The sequence below is a fragment of the Suricata suricatta genome, chromosome 8, assembly GCF_006229205.1.
Source record: "Suricata suricatta isolate VVHF042 chromosome 8, meerkat_22Aug2017_6uvM2_HiC, whole genome shotgun sequence".
Lineage (NCBI taxonomy): Eukaryota > Metazoa > Chordata > Mammalia > Carnivora > Herpestidae > Suricata > Suricata suricatta.
In genome coordinates this window covers 29,710,699-29,732,926 of record NC_043707.1, presented here as the reverse complement: position 1 = coordinate 29,732,926, position 22,228 = coordinate 29,710,699, and the positions used below count along the sequence as shown (strand labels likewise).

At 60.4% G+C, this 22,228-nt stretch overlaps 1 protein-coding gene across 6 annotated transcripts in view; it reads right to left on the bottom strand.

The window, feature by feature from the left end:
* Nucleotides 1-317: 317 nt before the first annotated feature.
* The window catches only part of LOC115298993 (ras GTPase-activating protein 4), a 23,575-nt gene continuing 1,664 nt past the window's right edge, over nt 318-22,228 (bottom strand). The window contains exons 2-22 of one of the 6 annotated variants that reach the window (XR_003911927.1): nt 18,975-19,031; nt 17,041-17,154; nt 16,458-16,519; nt 15,188-15,317; nt 13,778-13,859; nt 13,142-13,273; nt 12,799-12,893; nt 11,372-11,489; nt 10,968-11,118; nt 10,608-10,672; nt 10,176-10,288; nt 9,750-9,942; nt 9,413-9,550; nt 8,749-8,893; nt 8,249-8,415; nt 6,021-6,158; nt 4,906-5,041; nt 3,136-3,256; nt 1,273-2,075; nt 1,100-1,164; nt 942-962 (exon numbers count right to left, since the gene is read on the bottom strand). Coding sequence is in view for 4 of the 6 variants with exons in the window: in XM_029948223.1 (XP_029804083.1) it covers nt 841-962; nt 1,100-1,164; nt 3,136-3,256; nt 4,906-5,041; nt 6,021-6,158; nt 8,249-8,415; nt 8,749-8,893; nt 9,413-9,550; nt 9,750-9,942; nt 10,176-10,288; nt 10,608-10,672; nt 10,968-11,118; nt 11,372-11,489; nt 12,799-12,893; nt 13,142-13,273; nt 13,778-13,859; nt 15,188-15,317; nt 16,458-16,519; nt 17,041-17,200; nt 18,975-18,990 (2,349 nt within the window). In the remaining 2 variants the exon portion in view is untranslated. Of the gene's footprint in view, nt 963-1,099; nt 2,076-3,135; nt 3,257-4,905; nt 5,042-6,020; nt 6,159-8,248; nt 8,416-8,748; nt 8,894-9,412; nt 9,551-9,749; nt 9,943-10,175; nt 10,289-10,607; nt 10,673-10,967; nt 11,119-11,371; nt 11,490-12,798; nt 12,894-13,141; nt 13,274-13,777; nt 13,860-15,187; nt 15,318-16,457; nt 16,520-17,040; nt 17,201-18,974; nt 19,032-22,228 lie in introns of all 6 variants that reach the window. The other 5 variants (XM_029948223.1, XM_029948221.1, XM_029948222.1 and 2 more) reach the window with 5 other exon arrangements.

The window sequence follows — 22,228 nt, the reverse complement described above, 5'->3', positions numbered from 1 at the left end:
GAGGATTTGTGTGAGGCCCTAAGGAAGTAGCCAGAGAACAGGGGGCTGCTGGGGGGGGGGGCACAGGCTGAGCGCCCCCTGCGCCAAAAAGGGAAAGGGAGACACGTCAGGAGCCTGTGGGGGATGGAGTGGTGGGGCGCAGGGATGTGTTGGGGACAGCAGTTGTGGGGAGAAAGGAATCCCCCCAGGATGTGGGGGGGGCAGAGGGAACACACAAGGGCTAATGCTGGTGGCCCCAATCCATGACCACCCGCAAGGCGCCACTGGAGTCCCCAGGCCCACTCCCTCCCCCAGTGCCCATCACAAGTCACCAGAGCCCAGGCAGTCACAGCAGGTTTATTGGAGCACCGCGAAGCTCTCCCAGGGCGCCCAGGCAGTGGCCGCAGGGGAGCGGGTGGGGGTGGCCAGGAGCAAAGGGGATGCTTGCTGAGGTCGAGGGCTGGCCCCCTAGGCTCCATGTCCCCTCTCCCACCTCTCCGGGCCCAAGGCGCATCAGTCTACTAGGCAGGGGCCATCCTAGGGGTGTTTTCTGGCTAGGTCTGTCCTGGGCAGGCGGGGTCCCCGGAGTCTGGGCCAGCAGCAGTGAGGGCTGCAGCGCCCGTGGGGAGCAGCCAGGCTTCGCAGAGAAGCAGGAGCTCCCCAAGTCCCCTAGAGACTTGGGGTGGGCAACAATGGGCCTTCCGGATGCCCTGTTCCCCCCCATCCCCCCACTCACCCAGCCCAGGAGAGCCCTGAGCCCTACTCCCCAGGGAGGGGGACTGAAGTGAAGAGCCGGAAGCGCATCAGGGGGTCTCCAAGCACCAGGCAGGGGGCTCCCGCAGGGGGCTCAGCAGGCAGGCCTCACGTCTGCAGCTCCAGGAGGCGGCTGGGCTCAGAGGGCTGCGAGCTGGCTGGGCTGGCTCTGTGGGCCTCCTGGAGGTCCTGCAGCACCTGCAGCAGCTGGCCCAGTGGGTCCTCAGGGGCTGGAGGCAGATGCAGGATGAGGGCAGGGCGGGCAGGGCCTCCCCTGCGGGCACTTTCCCGCACCCCTACCCCCACCGGCACAGCAGCCCTGAAGGGAGCTCAGGCGGCTGCAGGAGTCCAGACTTGGGCAACCTACCTCCACCAGGGCCTGTGAGCACGGAGCCTGCCTCTGTGCCCGCGCTCAGCTCCCGGTGCTTCTCCCTACAGGGGAGGGCAGAGTGAGGGCTCCTGGTGGCCTCGCCAGGAAGGCTGGGTGGCCCAGTGTGGGCCTCCTGAGCTGGAGGGGGGTTCTGGGAGTGGAGGACTTACCCTTTCAGTCTGTGAGGAAGAAACCGAGCCCCAGGTCTTGGTTCCCCTGCCACTTTTCCACTTCCAGCCTCCTCCTCCGATCCTCCCCACTTCCAAAAGGGGGGTGGGGGAGGGGTCAACAGAAGGCACCCCTCCTGTTACAGACTGCCCTGGGGAGAAGGACCAACTGGGGCCTGAAAATCCCCAGAATTAACTGGCCCTGGAACTAGCTTCTTTCTTATGGGAACAGGAAACTGACAATTATTTCAAGCACGGTTCTTACCTGGGGTCCACTAGAGACCCCTGGGCCCTCTCAGGTACAATCCTGTGAGCCTGCATGGAGGGAGCACAGCACCACGTGGACCCCATGTTTGAAGTCCCTTAGCTGGAAATTCGACTGGCTGGGCCCTTTTGATGGTCTCCCTAATCCGTTTTAGAAGGGATGTGACCCTGTGCTAAGCTCTAACGGGTTCCTCTTCCTCAGATGCCTTCTAGGTCCTGGGGGCTCGGCCTGGGCCCTTACCTGCTCCGCTCATTCACTTATTCAACATTTACTGCGGGAGATTACATCTGCGCTGTTTTCTGGCCACCAAGTGTCCAGTAATTGGTTACAGCAGCCACGGGAAGCAGGGACAGCAGGGGCTAAGGACAGGCCACCTTGTCAGTGGATCAGAGGTGCTGGTGGAGCAGGAGGTCTAGTGGTGTGGGTGGCAAGGAGGTGGGCAAACGAGAGGAGGGTGGCCAAGGGGTTCTGGAGGTACAGTGGGCTCTCCAGGCAGGCGCTGTGGTTGGGACCGTGGATCCTGGTCCCGTGGTGGGACCACCTGAACAAACGATGGCTTGGGTTTGAATCTGTGCCACTTCCTGGCTTAAATGGGTGATAACTGGGGTGCCTGGGTGGCTTAGTCAGTTGAGCATCCGACTTCCACTCAGGTCATGATCTCATGGTTTGTGGGTTCAAGCCCCACCCTGGGCTCTGTGCTGACAGCTCAGGGCCTGGAGCCTGCTTCGGATTCTGTGTCTCCCCCTCTCTCTGCCCCTCCCACGATCATGCTCTGTTTCTCTCTGTCTCTTAATGATAAATAAACATTCAAAAAAATCAAAGATAACTTCGGGTCCCAGGAACAGAAAACACAGGGTGGTGGCTTCATCCTGTAGGTGGAGGATGACGTCACCGAGCAAGGGGGCCAGAGGAGAGGTGGAGAGGGAGCTGGTGACGAGGCCACACCATCAGAAAGGAGGTGGTTGCAAAGTGGCCTGGGGGCTACTGATGACTGTGGCTCACAGGGGAGTGAGCAGTTCTAATCTGACCGCACGAGCTTTGAAGGGTTTTAAGGAAGACAGAAAACTGCTGGAAATGAGGAAAAGTCACTGAGGAGCAGGGACAATGGCCACCACCCAACCAGGGCCCGGGGAGGGGGTGGGGGAGAGAACATTGACCCCTCTCCAGCAGACTCAGGGAGGCAGTGCTCATAGGAGGCACTGGGCCCTGAAGACTATTCCCATGCTGGACTCCACCTCCAGAGATTCTGAGTCCATGGGTAGGGCCCCTGCACCCCGTTTTTTTCCGGGGCTGGTACCCGGGGCTGAGAGCCAGGGCATTAAGGAGGTGGCTGAGGACAATCCCTGAGCCCCAAGGGCACGACGGGAAGGCTGCACAGGTTGGGAGGCTGGGGCTGCCGCAGCCCACGGACCTTTGTCCTAACCTTAGGCTGCCTCATGCCACAGAGACCTATGTGCCCCTCCCCAGGTGTGGCTGCTAAAGGCAGAAATGGGCTAGGCCTGATCCGAAGGGGGAGACCAGTCACACGAGCAGCCCTGAGCCTGAGTCCCAGCACTGGGCCTCGCCTGGCACTTTCCCTGGGGCGGCACGGGCCTCCTCACCGCAGGGCGGGCTCCACGCCCAGCAGGTGCTGGTAGATGAGCTGGGCCTCCAGGTCGTGATCGAGAGGGTCATTCCACTCCTGTAGAGTCACCCGTGACCGGGTCTTGTCACAGCCCAGATCTGGGGGCACACAGAGGGCAGGGTTGTGAGCAAGCCCTGTGAGAGCTTACGTCCAACTTCGTACTAGTGCAGGTGGGGACACTGAGGCCCAGAGAGGAACAGGAATGGGCTCGGGGATCCTGGGGGCGGGGGGCAGCAGCTCATCTCTCTCAGGTTCAGCTCCTGAGCTCTGAGACGCACGAAGGCAGAGCGTGGGAAGCTGCACTGGAGACAACTCGGAGGCTGGACAACCTTCTGGAAGGAAGAAGGGAGTGGCCTAGAGCTGTGGGGTCATGAGAAGGGAAGCTGAGGGGTTTGTGCCTTGGAATGAGCTGGCCCTGCCACCTGCTGGCTTTACAACCTTGACAGAGGTACCAGCCCTTGTTAAGCCTGTTTCCGCCTCCATAAAATGGGCTCCCAGACCCTGCTGCCTAGTGCCCTGGGGAGCCCCCCTCACCAATGACAAGGGTTATCACCAAAATCAAAGCCAGTGGCTGCAAGTCAGGCCAACAGACCAGCAACACCCTCGGAAAGACCTGCCACTGCCCAGTCCCATACCCGGGGCTGGGCCAGAGGACATGGGTCAGCTTCCGAGGGCCTCCTGTCCTAGGCCTGGGGGCGGGGCCTCCTGTGCCAGGCCTGGGGGCGGGGCCTCCTGTGCCAGGCCTGGGGGCAGGGCCTCTGCGGGCTGAGTGTCTTTTGTGCCTGGGGAGCAAGAATTTTGTGAATCAGATGGAGGTAAGGGAGGAAGATCTTTACAGTTCCAGAACCGAGCTGTCTGACAGGGTAGCCACTAGTCACACAAATCCATTGAAATTTAATTAAAATTACATAAAATTAGGGGTGCCTGGGTGGCTCAGTTGGTTGAGCATCTGACTTCAGCTCGGTCATGCATGATCTGGCGGTTCATGGGTTCGGGCTTCCTATTGTCAGCTCAGAGCCCGCCTCGGATCCTCTGTCCCCTCTCTCTCTGCCCTTCCCCTGCTCATGCTCTCTCTCGAGTGAACATTTAAAAATAATAATAAAATAAAATTATATAAAATTTAAAACAAACATAAAAGTCAGTCCCTGGGCCACGCTAGTCGCATTTCAAGTCCGGGCACGCATGCTCATGACACGCACAGGCGCCGTACTGGGCAGCACAGATATACGCCCTTTCCGTCACCACCGAAGGTTCTAGCAGAGGCTCCTCCGCTAGCCCTCTCATGCCCAGGGTCCCCCCGCCCACAGCTCCGGTGCCCGGCTGCCAGGTGGGAATGTGCAAACTCGGGGGCCCTCTCTTGCCCTCATCGGCAGGGAATCCCTAAAGCGTGCTCCCTGGAATGAGGTTCTGCGAAGAGCCTCACTCACAGGGCAAGAGAAGCGTTTCCTGTCAAGGGGGTCAGCGAGCCCTGGGCGACAGGGGGTTAGAAGTGGGATCCCAACTGGTCAGGCCTCCTCAGGGCCTTCCATGTACCCACAGGCGACACACCCCACGGCATCTCCCAAACTACCCTGTCACGGAACCCTCCTGGCCCAGAGCGCCCCCAGGGCTGCCTGCCACCCGGGAGTTCCTGCAGGCGCACAGGTGCCCCCCCCCCCGCCCCCGCCCCCGGCCAGCAAGCCAGGGCCCGGGGCCACGAGCCCTGTGTGGACGGGTGCAGGGCAGGGGGCCCGGCCTCCTCTCCCACCTGACTTGTCCTTCTGGTGGCAACAGCTCCACTTGTCCCCGCGGAAGACGCCAGGGTGGTAGGAGCCCAGCAGGCCAGGGTTGCTGATGCTGACCTTCCGCAGCGCTGACAGCCACTGGTTCAGCTCATTCACACACTGCATGGGACACGGGGGTGGTCAGAGGTCACCTCCTCCGGGAAACCCTCCCTCTCTTCACTCCCAGGCATGAGGGCCAATGAGCAGACCTGGATTGCGGCCGCCACCAGCCCCCTTAGCCATCCCTTGGGCAGTGTACCCCCAGCTGACGATGCGTGGTGGCCCCGCTGTCACCATTTTCCCCCTGTGGCTCTGGACAGTCACTTCCTAGGACAAGCCTAACCCTGCTGACTTCAGCCTTCCTTCCTGCTCCCTGTGTCCCCCCTCAGCGTTCTCTCCTTCACAACGGCCCTGCTCAAATGCCACCCATCTGGGACCCTCGCCCCAGGGAACCTAGTTTGTCCCCACTTTCCCTCCCTAAGTCTCCTTAGTGCCCTTGAAGGCACTGGCACCATTTGACATTTTAAATGTTTGTCTGACATCCATCTGCCCCCCGGGACACACACTCCACGGGGACAAGGCTGTGTTCTGCCACGGAGAAGTGCCGGTGACCTTGCAAGTGCTCAATGAATATATTTTAGATGAGCGAATGCGTGAGTGAGCAAATGAAAGAAGACATAAAGAGATGAGAAGGCAGTGTGTGAGCGTGCACTCAGAGCCACACATTCATAAATGTGTGATTAGTACGTGTTCATACAAACACCCAAGCACCGACACACAGACTTTGAAATCCAGTTTCCTGCAAACGTGTACAACGTGAAGCTCTAAATCACAGGAATGTATGTGTCCATCTGCTGGGCCACACACAGACCTGCAGGTGGCTACCCAGACAGGCCTGGGGACAGACGGGCACAGCCCCCAGGCCCCCAAAGTCCAGGACACAGACACACAAGGCACGCACACCCCAGATCTCACACCCTGCTGCAGCTGATGTAGCCAACAAAGGGGTAGGAGATTCACTAGGGCCTCTGTCCAGCACCCCCCAGGTGGCTGTTCCCGCCGCGCCCCTCCCCTCCAGAGCCCCCCGCGCGGCCCCCACCTTGCACTGCAGGTAGACCGTCTGGGGCTTGCCCGCATCGTCCTCGTAGATGACCTGCATGACGTGCGAGCTGCCGAAGCTCTTCTCCTCCACCTTTTCTGCCGCCCGGATGTTGGCCAGCTTGATGAGGGCGCTTTTCTGGAGTGGGCAGAGCAGGGAGGCTCAGGGTGCCAGCTGGGGCCCCTCCATTTCCCAGTCCTGGGCCTTGGCCTCCCCATCGGCAGGACCAGGAGCTGGCGCAGAGGACCCAGCTCTGGGGGTGACCTCAGCCACACACAGTGCAGAGAGATGGTGACCGAGTGCCTGGCCTCTTGAGGGTTCCCAGTGGTCCCAGGAGGTCTGAGCGTTGGAAACGCATCTGGACTTCCAGCATCCCCCAGGGCTGGAAGGTGACACCTGACAGGACCAAGCCCTGTGCCTCTTCCCTTATGAATAATTTCCCAGCTTGCCTTTACCTTCCTCAGCTTTAAAAGTCACAATCCACCTCCGGGCCCCTTCCCGCTCCTGCTGTCATCCAATATGGTAAAATACAAAAGGGACGAAGGGGCGAAGTTCTGCACCTAACAGATCCATGTCCCTGCAGGGGCCTCGAGTGTTGACGCTGAGCCTGTGCTAGTGGCCGCCAGCCCCTTGTGTCTCCCGTCAGAGCTTGCTGGGGCCCTTAGCACACAAATAATCAGTCCCCATGGCCCTCTGGAGAGCAGCCACAGCCCCTAGCCTGGCATCCTAGCCCACCAACCCCTGCTGGCCTCAGGGACCAGCAGAGAGGGGCAGTGCCGTCTCCTGGGAGGAGTGGGGCAACCCAGAAGGAAGCCCTGGGGACACAGATCTGAGCCATCCCAGGCCGGGGCCTCCCAAAGGACAGAGGATGGAGGGGCGCCTGGGTGGCTCAGTCGGTTAAGCAGCTGACTCTTGATTTCAGCTCAGGTCATAGGATCGAGCCCCGTATCAGGCTCCAGGCTCAACACAGAGCCTGCTTAAGATTCTTTCTGCCTCTGTCCCCCTCACATGTGCTCTAAAATAAAAAAAATTTTTTGTTTTAATTTTAAAAAATCAGGGGCACCTGGGTGGCTAAGTCAGTTAAGTGTCTGACTTCAGCTCAGGTCATGATCTCATGGTTCGTGAGTTGGAGCCCCGCGTTGGGTTCTGCACTGACAGCTCACAGCCTGGAGCCTGCTTTGGATTCTGTGTCCCTCCACTGCTCACGCTCTGTCTCTGTCTCTCTCAAAAATAACTACACATTTAAAAACAATTTTTTTTAGTCAAAAAAAAAAAAGGACAGAGGATGTGCTGCCCATTCTGGGGTGCATCTGCTGGAAAAGAGACAGAAGGGAGGCGGGAGGGGGTGGTGCTGCACAGGGGGACCGATGGAATGTGCCCACAACAGGGCCGGGCTCAATGCTGAGCCCAGAAGGGGATGAGGGAAGGCCCTGCCGGGCCCTGCTGAGGCTACAGAAATTGCTGAGGGGACTCAGTGGCCAGGCAGCTGCTCAGAGTGGAATAAGCTGGAAAGCGAGAGGCCCGGGCTGAGGGGTTACCCAGGGAGCTCCCTCATCCCTTCAGTTCCCCCATCGGCTGCTCGGGGCTGGGACGGACATCCCCGGCAAACCATCCCCAGCGTCTGACTGCCTGGGGGCCGGGCTGGCCCACCTGGGGCTCAGCAGGTCCATCCAAGAAGCATGGCCCTCCGCCCTTCCTGGGAGAAAAGCACTGATGGGAGACCAGCCCAGGGCCTCAGTCATTCTGCTGGCCAAGGCCTTGTCCTGTGCTGGGTCCAGGCTCTGCCCCCTCAGAGAGACCATCTCCTCTACCCTTGACAGCTTGGGAAGTAGGGACTGTTATCCTCAACTTGAAGGCCAAGGCGCCAAGGCTGAGAGAGGCCAAGACGCTTCCTAGGCAGAAGGAGCTGGAAACCAAGACTCCTCCCAGACCCTCACTAATTCCTTGATCTCCCAGAAGCACCCCTCAGCCCCCCACCCAATTTGTGTACCAAGAAACCAAGACTGACACTGCAGCCGCTGCCTGCCCCTTGCCCCCTGTCACTGGGGCAGAGAAGCTTCTGTCCCATGGGTCTCAAGAGACACTGTGGCTGACACCAGAACCGGGTCCTGCCTGGCTTTATTCTCGGATCCCAGTAGACCCTGGTATGGGCTCCAAGACACGGACAGGTGCCTCCGGGGTGTTATGAACCCTCGGAGCCGCACTGGCCCGCCCCTTTCCTCACCCACCTTAGAGTTAGGCGTTTTGGCGAAGCTGAGGGCCTCGGTGGTGAGAGAAAAGTGGAGTTTCTTGAAGGAAGACATGAGGGGACCCTTGCCCTTGGTCCTATGGATGAAGAGTGGCCCCTCCTTCACTGGCGGTGCCTGCAAGCTCAGCGCCCGCTGCAGGTCCAGCTCTGGCGGGCCAGGAAGGGAGGGCAAAATGTGAGCCCAGAGAGCAGGTCCAAATAGGGCCTTGGGCAGCAGGCAGTGGGCTGGGCCTCGAGGGGCACAGGCGGCAGTGGGCAAGGCCATGGGGCAGGGAGGGGGCCAAACATGATCAAGAGGCTGTGGATGCAACCAAAGAGGCATAGAGGTAGATGGGGACACAGGACCGGATAGGATGGACACAAGAGCTGGAGGCTGTGGGCGGGGCCGTAGGAGGATCGGGTGTGGGCGCGGCCACCAGTCCAGGGTGGAGCAACCGTGTGCCTGGGGCGGTCACAAGGGATCTCTCGGGGAGTGCTCACCCTCCTTCTCCTCAATGTCCACCAGCTTGGTGATGAAGTCCTTCAGCAGAGCCACGCCCTGGCGCACGGTGGGCTGCAGCGGCTCCATCCAGGCCTCCTTGGCTCTGGAAGCTGGCGTGTCCATGTTGCCCACGTTCTGAACCGCCTGGGGGGTTCGCGCTCTGCTGGGTCAAGGGCCCACCCCTGCAACCTCCCCCGCCCCGCCACCAAATCTGTGCTACTCCCGCTGTAGAAACGGAGGCAGAGGCGGCACAAGCTGTGCTCACGGGGCCCGTTCCATCCCCACTGGAACTCAGGGCTGAGCACATCAGGGGGTTTGAAGACCCTCGGGACCGGACAATTGAGGCTACTTGAGCCCAACAGACTGGCCTTTCACAGCAGGTTTAATGTCAGCCTGCTCTGCCGGGTATGACAACCCCAGCCTGCGAGTAAGTAGAGCTGGGGGTGACAAGGCCCCCATTCACACACAGGCTATACGGCCTTGGGTAACCTCTTGTCCCTCAGGGACCTGTTACCTCAACCACAGGAGATCGGTGAAAGCTTTGTAAACTGTAAAATGCAGTGCTACAGGCGTTCCTGGAGCCAGTGGGGGACACACTGCTGTCCAGGCAAGGGCCCCCTGGGCACCCGGCTGGGCATCTAGCCAGTGTCCACGGGCCCGCACCTTGGCCAGCAGGAGCAGGGTGCGGCTGGTGCGGGCGTCCGCATGCCGCTCCCGCAGGTGGAAGAGCTTGGGTGCCATGATCGCGGGAGAGAAGAAGCGCAGGCACAGGAAGCTGGTGACGGCGATGAACGGCACGTTCTGGGGGGTGGTGCAGGAGGGCAGGGGCTGGACTCCCCGAGGTTCTGGTGCTGTCCCCGCCTCTCCCTCCTCCCACGACTCTGCCAGGAGCTTATTCCACCACCACCACCACCATCACCACGGCGCCCCCGGACCCCAGAGCCGTCCCCTTCCCCGCCGCTTCCCTCCCTCCGCCCAGCCCCGCCGGCAGAGGGCGCACCTCGTGCTGGGCGCTGGGGAACCGCTCGCGCACGCGCCGGAAAAGCTGGCGGAAGGTGGCGCGGACCACGGCGGGGCATGCGCGAACGGAGCGACAGAGCGCGCTCAGCAACGCCGCCAGGTGGGCGCGCAGCGTCTGCGCACTCTGCTCCAGCACCTCGGCCTCGGTCTGCGGGCGGTGCAGCCCGGAGCACCTGCGTTGGCCCACAGGGGGCCCGCAAAAGAAGGTCGAGGTCAGCGCCCGCGCACATGACTGCACAGGGGCTGCTGGAGACACGCACAGTAAGGCAGCAGCCTAGACGGGGGCACAGAGGCAACGCACAGGTGGGCAGAGGGACGAAAGGTAGACCCAGGCAGAAAAAGCCAAAACCTACATTTGCATAAAGGGCCTGCCACCCCCGCCCCCAGGGATCACCCCTGGCCTCACCCTACATCCTTGACTTCCACTTTGCTGGGGTCCAGCTCCACGTACTTCTTCTCCTCAAACACCCTGTCAATGATGGGGCCCAGGACGCCGTGCAGATACCGCATTCCAGCCACCTGGGGGCGGCGGTGAGTGGCATTGGTCCTGTCTCCCGCCTCCAGCTGCCTGCCCTCTCCCTGCAGCCGACCTCCCAGCCAGCCCTCCCAGCCCCCCCGCCCCCCCATCTGCCTGCTGGGTCTGCTCAGGACAGCGTGACGAACTGCTGTCACAGGAATGAATGATGAGTGAATGACTGCATGGACGGATGAAAGCAATTCTTAGCCTTAAGGAATTGGACACAGGAGACTATCGTTTAAGCCCCACTCTGCCTCTTGGCCCTCCTGAATCTCTGTCTCCTCATCTATGAAACAAAGACCATATATGGTTCAACCTCACCTTCAGAAAAGACTCCATGGACTTTGAGGCCAGAGAGTTGCTCCGGAACAGGGTGTTAGCTTCACCTACAAGTAGATGTTCTAGTGGGTAGGGGGTTTGGGAGAGGGACCAGGCTTTGGGGAGGACAGAGGACCTTGGGGCTGGGGGCTCTAAGCTGGCCCTTCGGTAAAGTACTTCCTTGCCACCTCCCAGCCCACTGCCCCACCTCTGCCTTTTGTGCTTTCCTTTGCCCCCCTCATCAGACCCAGCAGCTTCCTCCAGGAAGGCTTCCCAGATTTCTCCCCTCAGCATCTCTGGAGTCCTTGGCTAACGCTCCCTTCTCCACCACACCCTCAGAGAGGCCACCCTCCCAGGCCTCACTGGTACGACCCAGCTCCAGCTGGAAGAGCAGGTCCAGAAAGTCTCTGGCCAGTCCCTGTCCTAGAAACAGCTTGAGTAGGTTGGTGGCCACATCCTGGCGGCATTCGGTGCTCGTTGTCTCCTCAATAAGTGCTATCAGCTGCCCTGGGCCCTGCAGGGGGCAGCAAGAAGAGGCAGGGTTAGATCAGACACACAGGGGAACCCAAACTCTTGTCTCTGAGGGCCTCGGAGGACCACGGGGAAGGGAGGGTGTTTTCCCACGGGATGGTGAGGGGCCCTGGGCATCGGTTAGTGCCTTGCCATCCTGAGAACTGAGAGTTTGCTCTTCAGAGCAGGTTTAGAATGACAGGGAGAACAGGCCCGCTGTCCCTGGACCCTCCCACCTGCCCTGGGGGCCCCCTCACCTGGGCGCCCAGCTTCACCTCACGGCACAGCAGCTGCACCAGGGGCTGGTAGCAGCCGGAGGGCAGTACCGTCTCGTCCCGCAGCCGCACCTCCAGCTGCAAGGAGCCCAGGTTGCCCCTGGAACGGGCAGCCTGTGATCTCTCCACCGGGGACCCAGGCCGCCTGGGCCGTGCCCCCTCCCCCACTGCCTCCATAGTCCCCCCCACACCCCCAATCCCGAGCTCCCTGTGCACCCCTCTGACTCTTTCCCCAAGGTGCTTTCTCTGCTCTGAAAGGCTTCCCACCTCCAAACTCCAGGCAACTCCACCCGTTTTCACAGCCTGGCCCCCCGCCACTTTTAGGCGCCTTGGACTCTGCACTTGACCCATGTGGACACACGGGGCTCCCCAGCCTTGAATTTGTTCTCTCAGAGAACAGCTCCTCCAAGCATGCACCTCACACCGGACGCAAATCCCCAACTGGCACAACCACCTGCCAAGGGAAACTGAGGCTCAAGCAGGTTTAGCAATTTGCCACAGTAGATCTAATTGCCAAGCTCCCCGCTCCGACCCTTCCTGGGGAGGATGGTGACCAAGGCTTAACCGTCCATAAGGCCCCCATGTCTGTGAGGCCCCCGTGTCCAGAAGCACAGGACAGATGCTTCTAGCATACACAGGAGTGGCAAGCACATGGCCTCGAACACAGTAGAAGCCGTCATCAAAATGGGTGCTTCCATGGACATACCTGCTGCTGGGACCCAGCCTGACCCCCGCCCGCCCCACTGATGGTAGGAATGGGGTATCTGGGGTCCTCTGCAGACAGAGAGGGTGAACCATCTAAGGTGGGGGACACTGCTGATCCTCCACCTCTGGGCTGAGTGGTGCACAAGGAGGCCAGACGGCTTCCTGGAGGGGGTTGCCAGATTTACCAAAATAAAAATACAAGACACCCAGTTAAATCTGAATTTCTTTAGTAGAAGTCTGTCTCCCAACATCGCATGGACATACTCACACTAAAAATGGTCCACTGTTTGTCTGAAACTCAGATTTGAGGGGACAGCTTGTATTTTATCCGGCAACCTTATTCCTAGAGAATTGTTGGGGGGGGGGGCGGTCAGAACTCTAGGGACTCGAATTCTGGGCTGAGGTCTGCAAAGAAACCCTTCAAGGGAAAGGGTTCTGAAGGCTTGTTCCAGAATCTGCCAGCAGGTGAAAAGCAGGAGCCCTGCACTGCCTTGGAGGACAGGGCCGGGTCAAAGGCTGTGAGACTTGACATAGAGGCGGCAGGACCAGCCAGGCTAAGGGAGCCCCGGCCGCCAGGCAAGCGCAGAAAGCAAGCTGCGGCTGCGTGGGCCCCTCCCCCGCACCACACGCAGCCCTGACTGCCTGCCTGCCTGCCTGCCGGAGCCCACTGTCAGCGCCCCCTGCCCACTGAGCCCCAGGCTCACTCTCCCCGCCGCTTCTTGGACTGGTCGTCGGGCTGCAGCCGGAACCAGCCTTCTTCCTTCCGGGCCGCGCACAGTTTCTGGACATTGAACACCACCTGGGGGCAAGGCAGAGGTGGGAGGATGCGCACTGGGGCTGGGACCCTCAGCGCTCTTCCTTTCCAGCGACTCTTCCGTGGGCGGAGGAGTCCCTTCTTGGGGTCCCTGGGCACCGGTGGCTGGTTTTGGGGAGCACCCCTCTGGAGCAGCAGCAGGGTGGAGTTGGGTGGCGAAGTAGGGGAGGTGGGAGGATGGTGCTGGAATGGAGGCAGGGGCAGGTGCAGCCAGAAGGGGGCAGGGTGCTCACTTTGCCCAAGAAGTCATTCCTGCTGACAAGGTCCCAGTCCCAGGCTTCCACGCACAGCGCCTCCGTGGCCCCCTCCTCCAACTCAAACTCAAACATCTCGTTCCAGCGTGGGTAGCATGATTTCTTCACAATCTGCCCAAAATGGGGTGAGTGGGGGGTCCCCAAGGCCCAGCCACCTCCAAACAGCCCACTTGGGATCCCTGAGGGGACTTGCAGCAGGAAAGGTATAGACTTCCTGTTCAAACCTTCCCCGAATTGGAAGAAATTGGGGCTCAGAGTGGGTAAGGCACTTGTCCAAGGCCACACAGCAAAAAAGTAGCAGATTGCACTGAGAAAGCAGGACTCCGCCCTCTCCCCCTGCCAGGATTGAGCCCACCACCCCAGCTATTTCCTGGAGGTGAGGAAGACAGCGTGGGGAGCCCCTGGACTGTGCAGATGGACCCCACACTGGCTGTCTTGGACCAGCCTGGCTGGGAGGGAAAGCCAGCTGGGGCTGCAGGGGTTGCTGCCAGAAGGGCTGCCCTCAGACTGGTCACCCCGCTTTCCCAAGCTTCTGTGAGACCGCAGTCCCAGCCTGACCTTCCAGACGACGAGGGCCAGACCCTGAGCCCGCCTGCCCCCTCCCCAGCCCCTCACCGAGGTCTCCTGCGTCCGGCCGCTGTAGCGCACTCGGACAAAGGGGTCAGATGCACCGTTCCGGTCCTTCGGGGCCAGGTCCCTGGGGGGAGCAGAGCATCCACTTGTCACATGCCCCTCCCCAGACAGTCACTGCACCACCGGGGGGGTCATCCGGGCCTGCTGGGCAATCACCCCACACCAGGCTAGGGATCTTCTGACTTGGGAGGTGAGGACCAGCTGCTGCTCTGTTCCCAGGGCAGGCCTAAGCTGGGGTCACCTCTCTGAGCCTCGGTTTCCCTGTCAGTAGAATGGAGAAGATAACCCCAACAATTGAGATCATGGGCTTCTAGAAGGCCTGCCCCGCAGGGCCAAGAGGGGCTGGTGAGCAGCCTCTGTTGGCCATACTGCCCTCTCTCCACAGTTGGCCCTCTGCAAGGCCCAAAGCCTTGCACCCCCAGCTCAGACCCCTTTGTGGAAGAACAAAGCCCACCCTTCCATTTACTGTAAACATCGGCTGCTGGTCTTTCTGGTATTTTCAGCTTAAAACCTCTCACGCCTGCTTTCCGTTCCTCCTCAGAACCCTCTAATAGAACCCCAGAGCCTGGCCTCAAGGATCTGCCCAGAAAGATGAGGACAAATGTTCTTTCTGCCTCTGCAACAAAGGCAGCTTCGTAGGCCTCTCAGGGTCCCAGCAGGGCCTGAGCTGGGGGCGATGGGGCCAAGGCCTCCCACCCAGGCACCAGCTGAGTGGACAGGCCAGCCCGGCCACTGTGTCCCCAAGCATGGATGAGCCTGTGAATGTGTGTGCCGGTGTGAGCGTGTGTGGGAGCCGAGTGAGGCTGAGCGAGGAGGAGGGGATGGTGACAGCGTGAGGGGTGGCACCGTGCCTCTGCCCGTCCACGGATTTTCCATGTGCTTGTGGCTCTTCCGCATCCCAGTCCCAGGACAGAAAATAAAGCCCAGGGAAGCCACCCACCCACGAGGGGACGCACGTGGACCCCGTGGAGGGGGGCTGGAGCCAGAAAGGAAGGCGCTTCTCATCCAGCGAGTGTGACTCACACTCAGGCCCAGAAGGGAGGGGAGCGTGCAGCTAAAAATAGCCCGGGGGGGAGGGGGACCCTGTCACAGGTGACTCAGGCCCACCTTCCCACCCAAGTCACTGTCTCTCCTGGAGAGAACCCCGCCCCTGCCATCTGGAGTTTTTCCACAACTCCTTCCACCCCCCACCCCCTACATATCCACACCCATATCAGGTCAAGTTCATGCTGGAGTTAAAAGCAGTGGAAGCCGGTCTTGGCACTGGGGCTGCATGTTCAGAGTTTGGGGTCCCCTCTAGGATGCCCGGGGCTCCAGCATTAGAACATCACCCCTTCCCCCAAGAGACACGTCCTCCTGTGTGGGGCCCCCTGCCCCCACCCTCCGTCTCACCTGGCCTCCAGCACAGAGCAGCGCAGCCGGCAGCCCCGCGGCCCGGGCACCACCTCCAGCTGCAGGTGGATCTCACCCTGCACCTCCTCATCAGGGTCGACCTCCGTCAGGTGCGCCCACCCACTGAAACCTATAGGATGAGCAGCTCAGCGGTGGGGGAGGGGGAGCGGTGACTGGCCCTCTCTGTTGGCCCCACCAGGCACCACAAGGCCTCTCTGCAATCCCCTTGGGGTCCTCTCAAGCTCTGTGAGGCAGGGGCTATTTTCCCCAATGACAGATGGGGAAACTGAGGCTCAGCAGCTGAACCACAGCAGTTGGAAGAGGCTTGATGAGCACCCCAATCTGGCAACCCCTGAGTCCTTACTATTGCGCTACACGGCATGTGAGGGCTCTGACTCTGACTCATGACGGGACTGCCTTCTCTGTCCTCAGTTTCTCCATCTTAAAACAGTGGCTCTTGTCTACAGCTGCTGGAGGAGGGGCTAAGCCCAGATGGAGAAGCAACAAGAGAACAGCATCTCTTGGGCCCCTGGACCTTGAGGGGGCAGGGGCAGCGGGCAGGAAAGGCCTCTGGCCTGGCAGGGGCCTAGAGGCTCCATGAGTCAGCAAAGTCCCCCCACCCTCGCACGCCTGCCCTGGCCTCACAGACAGGAGCAGGTGTGTGCCGGGAAGGCCCCGGGAGAGTCACAGGGGCTCGAACAAGCAGGACCTGTGCCGTCTGAGAGCTCCTGGCTCGAACCCTCCCTGGCAGATAGGGACCCAGCCCAGAGGAGGCCCCGGGTCACACAGTGACCCTTTCGTATGTCAGCATCCCAAGCAATCACCAAAGGGGCCTAGCCCAGCCACAGGCTGACCCCTCACAGGCTTAGGACAGAGTGGCATTGAGGCCCAAGCTGGGGGGACCCCCAAGGGGTACAGAAAGAGCCAGATGGATTGGGAGGAGGGGTCTCTACACCTCAGCAATGGAGCATAGAGAGGCCCCTCCCTCTGCCTGCCAAGGCCTCAGATCCCACCACTAGCAGCCCCCCTCGGCCCTAGGGGGATGCCAGAGGGCAGGATGGGGCCCAGAGGCCAGGGTGCAGGAGATGGCCAGAGGCCTTCCTAGGGCGGGCAGATGGGGCTTTTCCTGGGCATGGGCCCTGAAGCACCTGGAAGAAACGTCTCAGAACTGGGAGAAGGCCAGGGACGAGCGGAGCAGTGGGGCAAGAGAGGAGGCAGGCCAGGGGAGGGGAGGCAAGAGCAGGCCACGGGCTCCCTCCGGGGATCTTACCCTTAGGGTGAACGGCCAGGGTGTCCCTGGTCAGGCAGACCTTCCCGATAACGTCGTCCCGGCTGGAGGATGGAGAGGGAGCCAGAGCTGGGCAGGGCTCTGTGGGGAGCTTGGGACCCCCCTCCTGCCCAGTTTGGGGGCCCTGTGGAGAGCAGGGAGGCTGACGCTCCCCTCCCTCGCAGGAGCCTATTGGAGCAGGACCCACGACCCTCCCGCACGCCCTGCCTTCTGGGCCCTCTCGTGGGCATGTGCCACACTTCTGCACACGGGTGACCACGCGTGTCCATGCATTAGCCAAGCTCGTGCTCTGCAGGCTCCCCGGCTCGCTGTCCCCCGCACAGCCCAGCACCCCTGCGCCTGTATTCCTGCACGTGCATGAGTACAGTGTGGGGTGAGTACAGTGAATTCCCCCCGCCCCCACAGACACCCACACTCAAACCCCGATCCCTTCCAGACCCTTCTGGGCTCCCCCTCACGCCACAGGCTGTAAAGAGGATGCAAAGCGACCAGCAGTTCCAGCGGTGAGATGGGGAGGGGCAGATGGCGGGCCCTGGGCCCCAGCTAGAGAGCGGGGCCCACCCACCTGAGAGCATCCTCATCCATGACGTAGAAGGCCACCGCATGGAAGGTGGGCGGCAGGTGCACCTGGTACTCCTCGCCCCAGAATGGGCACAGGGTCTTCCACACAGTGGCTGTCCTACAGCAGAGGACCCTCAGCACCTGTCTGGGCCACCCGCAGGCCCCTGGCCGTGGCAAGACATGGCCGTGTGACCTAAGTCCACCTTTCTCCACACCCTCTTCCACTCCCGGGGACGAGTGCTCTGCTACTGGATGGCTTTCCTCGTCCTAGACGCCACTGCCCACCATTAATCATTCCCTCCTGACCTTCCTCTCTGCCCTGGGTAGGGCGCAGGCCATTTTCCATTCAGGGGAAACTGAGACCACAGGTGGCCATAACTGGCCTCGGGTCCCATAAGGGGACTGTGGCAGAGCCGGGACCAGAAGCCTGGCCTTCCATCCTCACTCTGGCTCCTGATGCTGAACAGACTCACTGAGGGTGGAAACAGGGGAATGGCCAAATTGACCCTGGAGCTAGACAGTCTTCCTGAGGGGCCTGGGAACCATGGTCCAGAGTCTGAGCCAGAGAGGTCTTGCATGAGCAGAGCCTCTCCCAGCTCTGGCCAAACCCCTCAGGGCAGAGCCTTCTGCTCATGAGTCTCAGCAGGGTATGTGGGGTGGGGGTAGGGTGGAGCTGAGACCCCCAAGGACCCAGAGGAAGGCTCAGGGTACCACCTTCACCTCAACCGCTTCTCCAGTAACTTGAACTCTGGTGTTTCGGTTTCCCTGTCTGTCAGAGAGACAACCAGAGCCATCCTGCCTGTCCTCCTCTTGGTATCGAGGTTTGGAAGGAATGAGGCAAAAGACTTGGGGTTCTGTTTGCAGTGGGGACAAGAACCATGAGTCTATCAGCCTTGGCTGAGGGTCAGCAATGGGCGCTCAGGTGGGCCAAACAGCAGGGCAGCTCTGACCATGAAGTCCGAGGTAGAAGCCTGAGAGACAGAGGGCACGGGACCACAAAGATCCTGCCCAGAATCGTGGAGTCCATGGACAAAGGCACATCCGGGAAGTGGCCCTTCTGGGTACAACCTTTCTGGGGTTTAACCACTGCGGGAGGGGCACCTGGGTGGCTCAGTAGGTTAAGCGTCCGACTTCTGCTCAGGTCATGATCTCACAGTTCATGGGTTTGAGCCCTGCGTCAGGCTCTGTGCTGACGGCTCAGAGCCTGGAGCCTTGCTTCGGATTCTGTATCTCCCTCTCTCTCTGACCCTCCCCTGCTTGCACTGTTTCTCTCTCTCTCTCTCAAAAATAAATTTAAAAAATTAAAAAAAATTTTAACCACTGCGGGAGTCTCTCAGGGACTGGGAACCTGGAGGAAGAGCAAGGACCAGGGAGGAGGAAGGAGCTCTGGCTTTGAGGTCAGCCAAGTTGGGTTCCAGTCTGACTTTGCCACCCTCTAGGTAGGTGACCCTGAGGAAGTGACTTGGTCTCTCTGAGCCTAGGGGCTCCTCATCTGCAAATGCGACTTAATAATATCACAGCTAGGGGCGCCTGGGGAGCTTAGTCGGTTAAGCCACCAACTTTGGCTAGGGTCATGATCTCACGGTTCGTGGGTTTGATCCCTGCATCAGGTTCTGTGCTGACAGCTCAGGGTCTGGAGCCTGCTTCTGATTCTGTGTCTCCCTCTCTCTCTACCCCTCCCTGCTCACGCTCTGTCTCTCAAAAATAAATAAACATTAAAAAAAAAGAGCAGAATTGGTGAGAAGCCCTTGGATATAATCCCTGAATGGACATTAAGGTCAGTAATTAGCATGAGGAGCTACAGGTCATCGGGGTTTCTCACCTCCAAGCAGGCATGTCAGGGCGTTGGGGCAGGATGTGGGGGGGACAGGGGATTAGATGCTCCAAGGCCTCGCTCTTCTATGCCCCCCACCCCCACTACCCAGGCTGCAGCCCTACCTGATGATGGGCTCATTGTCCACCTTCACGATGCAGTAGGGGTCGCTGCTGCCGGTGCTGCAAGACAGAAGGCCAGGGAGGGGTGGACTGGCGGCCAGCCACAGGCAGGGTGACGGCAGCGGCTCCCAGGCTGCTCAGCCCTCCCCTCGGTGACCCAGGAAAAAGACAATCAAGGCCAAGGTACCGGGTCCTGGGCTGGTGCCTGAAGGCTCCTCAGGCCAAAACGTGTGTCCCACCATCAGTGTGGGTGGCACGAAGGCCCCCATGCCCAGGAGCAGGGGAAGGGGAGAAACGGCTCACTGCCCCTCCTGCTCAGGAGTGGATGCCTCTTCCTGCCACCCCTTCCCCCCACCCTGCCCTGTGACAGCGCCCAAGGAACGGCCCTGGCAAGCTGGAGAATTCCCCATCCTCAGCACCCAAGTCAGCCCGTTTTCTCCTTTGAGCCCTTGAACCCTTGCCCCTTGTTACTGCTGCTCCTTCAGCCTGGACTGCGTGGCCCACCTCCCAGCCTCAGCCTCAGCCTCCTCTCCTCCACCCCCACTCCTGCTTAGAGCCCTGCCCAGTCCCAGGGGACTCTCCTTGGGTCCCACTGCCTGCGAATTCTCCATCTTTCCGCCCATCCCAGGACTGCTAGTGAGGTACTATCCTCAGCTGCCATCCCCCCCAACCCCCTGAGCGCGGGGGGCCACTTTTGTGTCCCCCGGGGACCTAGGACAAAGGTCCCAGGAATGCTTGCTAGATAAATGAATGAATGAACAAATGTAACAATCTGCCCCAGAGATCTCGGCCACCTGGGAAAGAAGGAAGGGGCAGACACATCCGGGACTGCTCAGGCGCCCTGGTCTCCGTTGGTGGAGGGTTCCTGGGGGGGAGGGCAGCTCCAGCCAGGCCCAGGGCTGGTCCCAGGCAAGTAAGGGGGTGAGGCCTATCTTCAGGCCCAGTGTCCATTAAAAGGAAGTGTATTTGCGTGTTGGAGGTTGGGGAAATTCGAAGTCCTGCTTCCCTTCTCATATGGGGCTCTTCCTGAAGAGGAAGCCACAAGATGCAAAGATGTCCAAAGGTCCTCCTGATGCTGAGCGGAAATGTCTGCCAAGACTCAGTTCCCCACACAGCACAGTGTCGGCAACGGCGCTCACAGCTGCCTGGGTCCCCAACCTTCTATGAGGGCCAGCCCGTGGGAGGGGTTCCGCAAACATAGGCACTGCCCTAGACGCCTTGCTCTTCGGCTTGTAACCCCTCCCCCTGTCCTTTAGGAGCTCCTTCCTCCAGAGAGCCCCTGGGAACACCCAAGCTTGCATCCCACCACCTCAAAGCCAGGGGACCCCAGGCCTCCAGCAATCAGGGCCCTGTGCGCCCCAGGAGCTGGGCTGGGCAGCAGGGCCCCCACAGCTGCACGACGTGTATTTGCACCAGGAAGGAGGGAAACATGGGTGGACCCTCTCTACCCCACCTCTACCTCTACCCCTGGCATCCCTGTAGCCCAGCTGTGCCCACAGCACAGTTCTCACTCAGTGAATGGATCTCTGAATGTTCAGTGAGGTCTGGGGCTTGTGGTCCAGGCAAGGTCACTGGGGTGGGCAAAGGCCAGGAGGCTTGAACAGGCCTGGGTGTGCAAGGGCAGGATGGGTGGGGGGCTGGGTCACAGGGGGGCGAAGGAGCCAGTGTCAAGAGTCTGCTGAGGCCAGAGGCCCAACCTGATCGCTGGCCAGCTGCTGGGACCTGTAAGCCCTGCCCAGTGCCCTTTGCCCTGATGAGTCCCCCGGGCTGGTCCCCTGTCTGACTTCTCCTTCCCAGCCTGGCTACTTGCAGGGCCTCTATATTTAGGCCCTTGGCAGTTTCCAGGCTGTGGAAGGGGAAGGATCAGGGCAAACCCTGAAATAGTTCCGGGCCCGTCCCCAGGGCCACTGGGCGTGGGAGCCAGTCAGTCACCAGTCATTATGAGACTTAGCTCCTGTCTGGCTGACCCAGGCACCCAAGGATGGGAGACGGTGGAGGGAAACACAACAGGAACAGGTGGGCTCTAAAAGCTGTCAGTGATGCGGAACACAGCTGTGCTCTGGTGCCCTTAAGAGAGCTAAGAGTCCATAAGCGGAGGTGGCAGGGAGGCAGGCAGCAGCTGTGTGATGTCTCCCTCCTTAGAACGGTCTCAGTCAACATGGGCCACTATGAAAGGTAGTGGGCTCCTCGTCCTCAGAAGTGTGCAAGCCCCGGCTGGAAGAGATGCTCTCAGGAGACAGGCTGATGAGGCACAGTGAGGCAGGCTCACCACCACCTCTGCCTCCCGCACTCAGTGTGGACCTCCAGTGATCTCCAAACCTGACCCCCCATCTCTGAGCCAAATCATTTGCATGGCATTTGCAAGGCTCAGGTCCCACAGCAGGGCCGAAAGCTGGGTCCAGCGGGATTCTTGGCTTGTCAGCAGCAAGAATGGATTTAAATGCTGACTACCCTACCTAAATGCGGTGTGGCCTTGGCAAGTGACTTGCACACCCTGAGCCTCAGTTTCCCTTTCTACAAATTGAGCATCTACTTTATAGGACAAATATAAGGATTAAATGGAAAGGCCCTCAACACCTCTTATTCTCCCCTACTGTGGACCAGGCGTCCCCCAGGGCCTCTGGAATGCCAAGATGAATGAGTCATGGTTCCTACCCTCACCCCCAAGCTGCCCAAGAAGCAGCAATTGCACTGAGGGCGTCATCCTAACTGCCTCCAAACTGCTGGAGGACACAAAATAGGGGCAAGTGAAAAATCCCACCGGAGGGCACCAGGGAAAGCTGGAGCCGAAGTTTGAGTGGGGTCCTGAAGGATGAATAGGAGTTTTCTGGAGGACCCTGAAGGGGAGTGTTTGAAGGCAGAAGACCTAAATAAGAGCAAAAGGAGAGCCGGGAAGAGCCCAAATGTGAGAGGCTGAGGGTCACAGCTAGATTTAAGAGCCAGGTGACAGGTCAGAGCTACTAAGGGGAGGGAGGAAAAAAGGAGGGGAGGGGAGGGGAGTAGGATGGGGGGGAGGGCAAGGAAAGAGACCCTGGAGGCAAATCAACAGGCCTGGGTGCACCCCCCCTCCCCGCCCCCGGGCTGGGTAGAGGCGGGGCTGCACGGAGAAGCCGGCACCTGGGCTCCCCGGTAGACACAGTCCACAGCTTCACCACCAAGGGCTGGGGAAGGCCAACAGCGGCCAGGCACTAGGGCCTGCAGGGATGGGGAGGGAGGTGACAGACGGAGGGGATGCTCCTCCCGGCAGCCACCAGCCA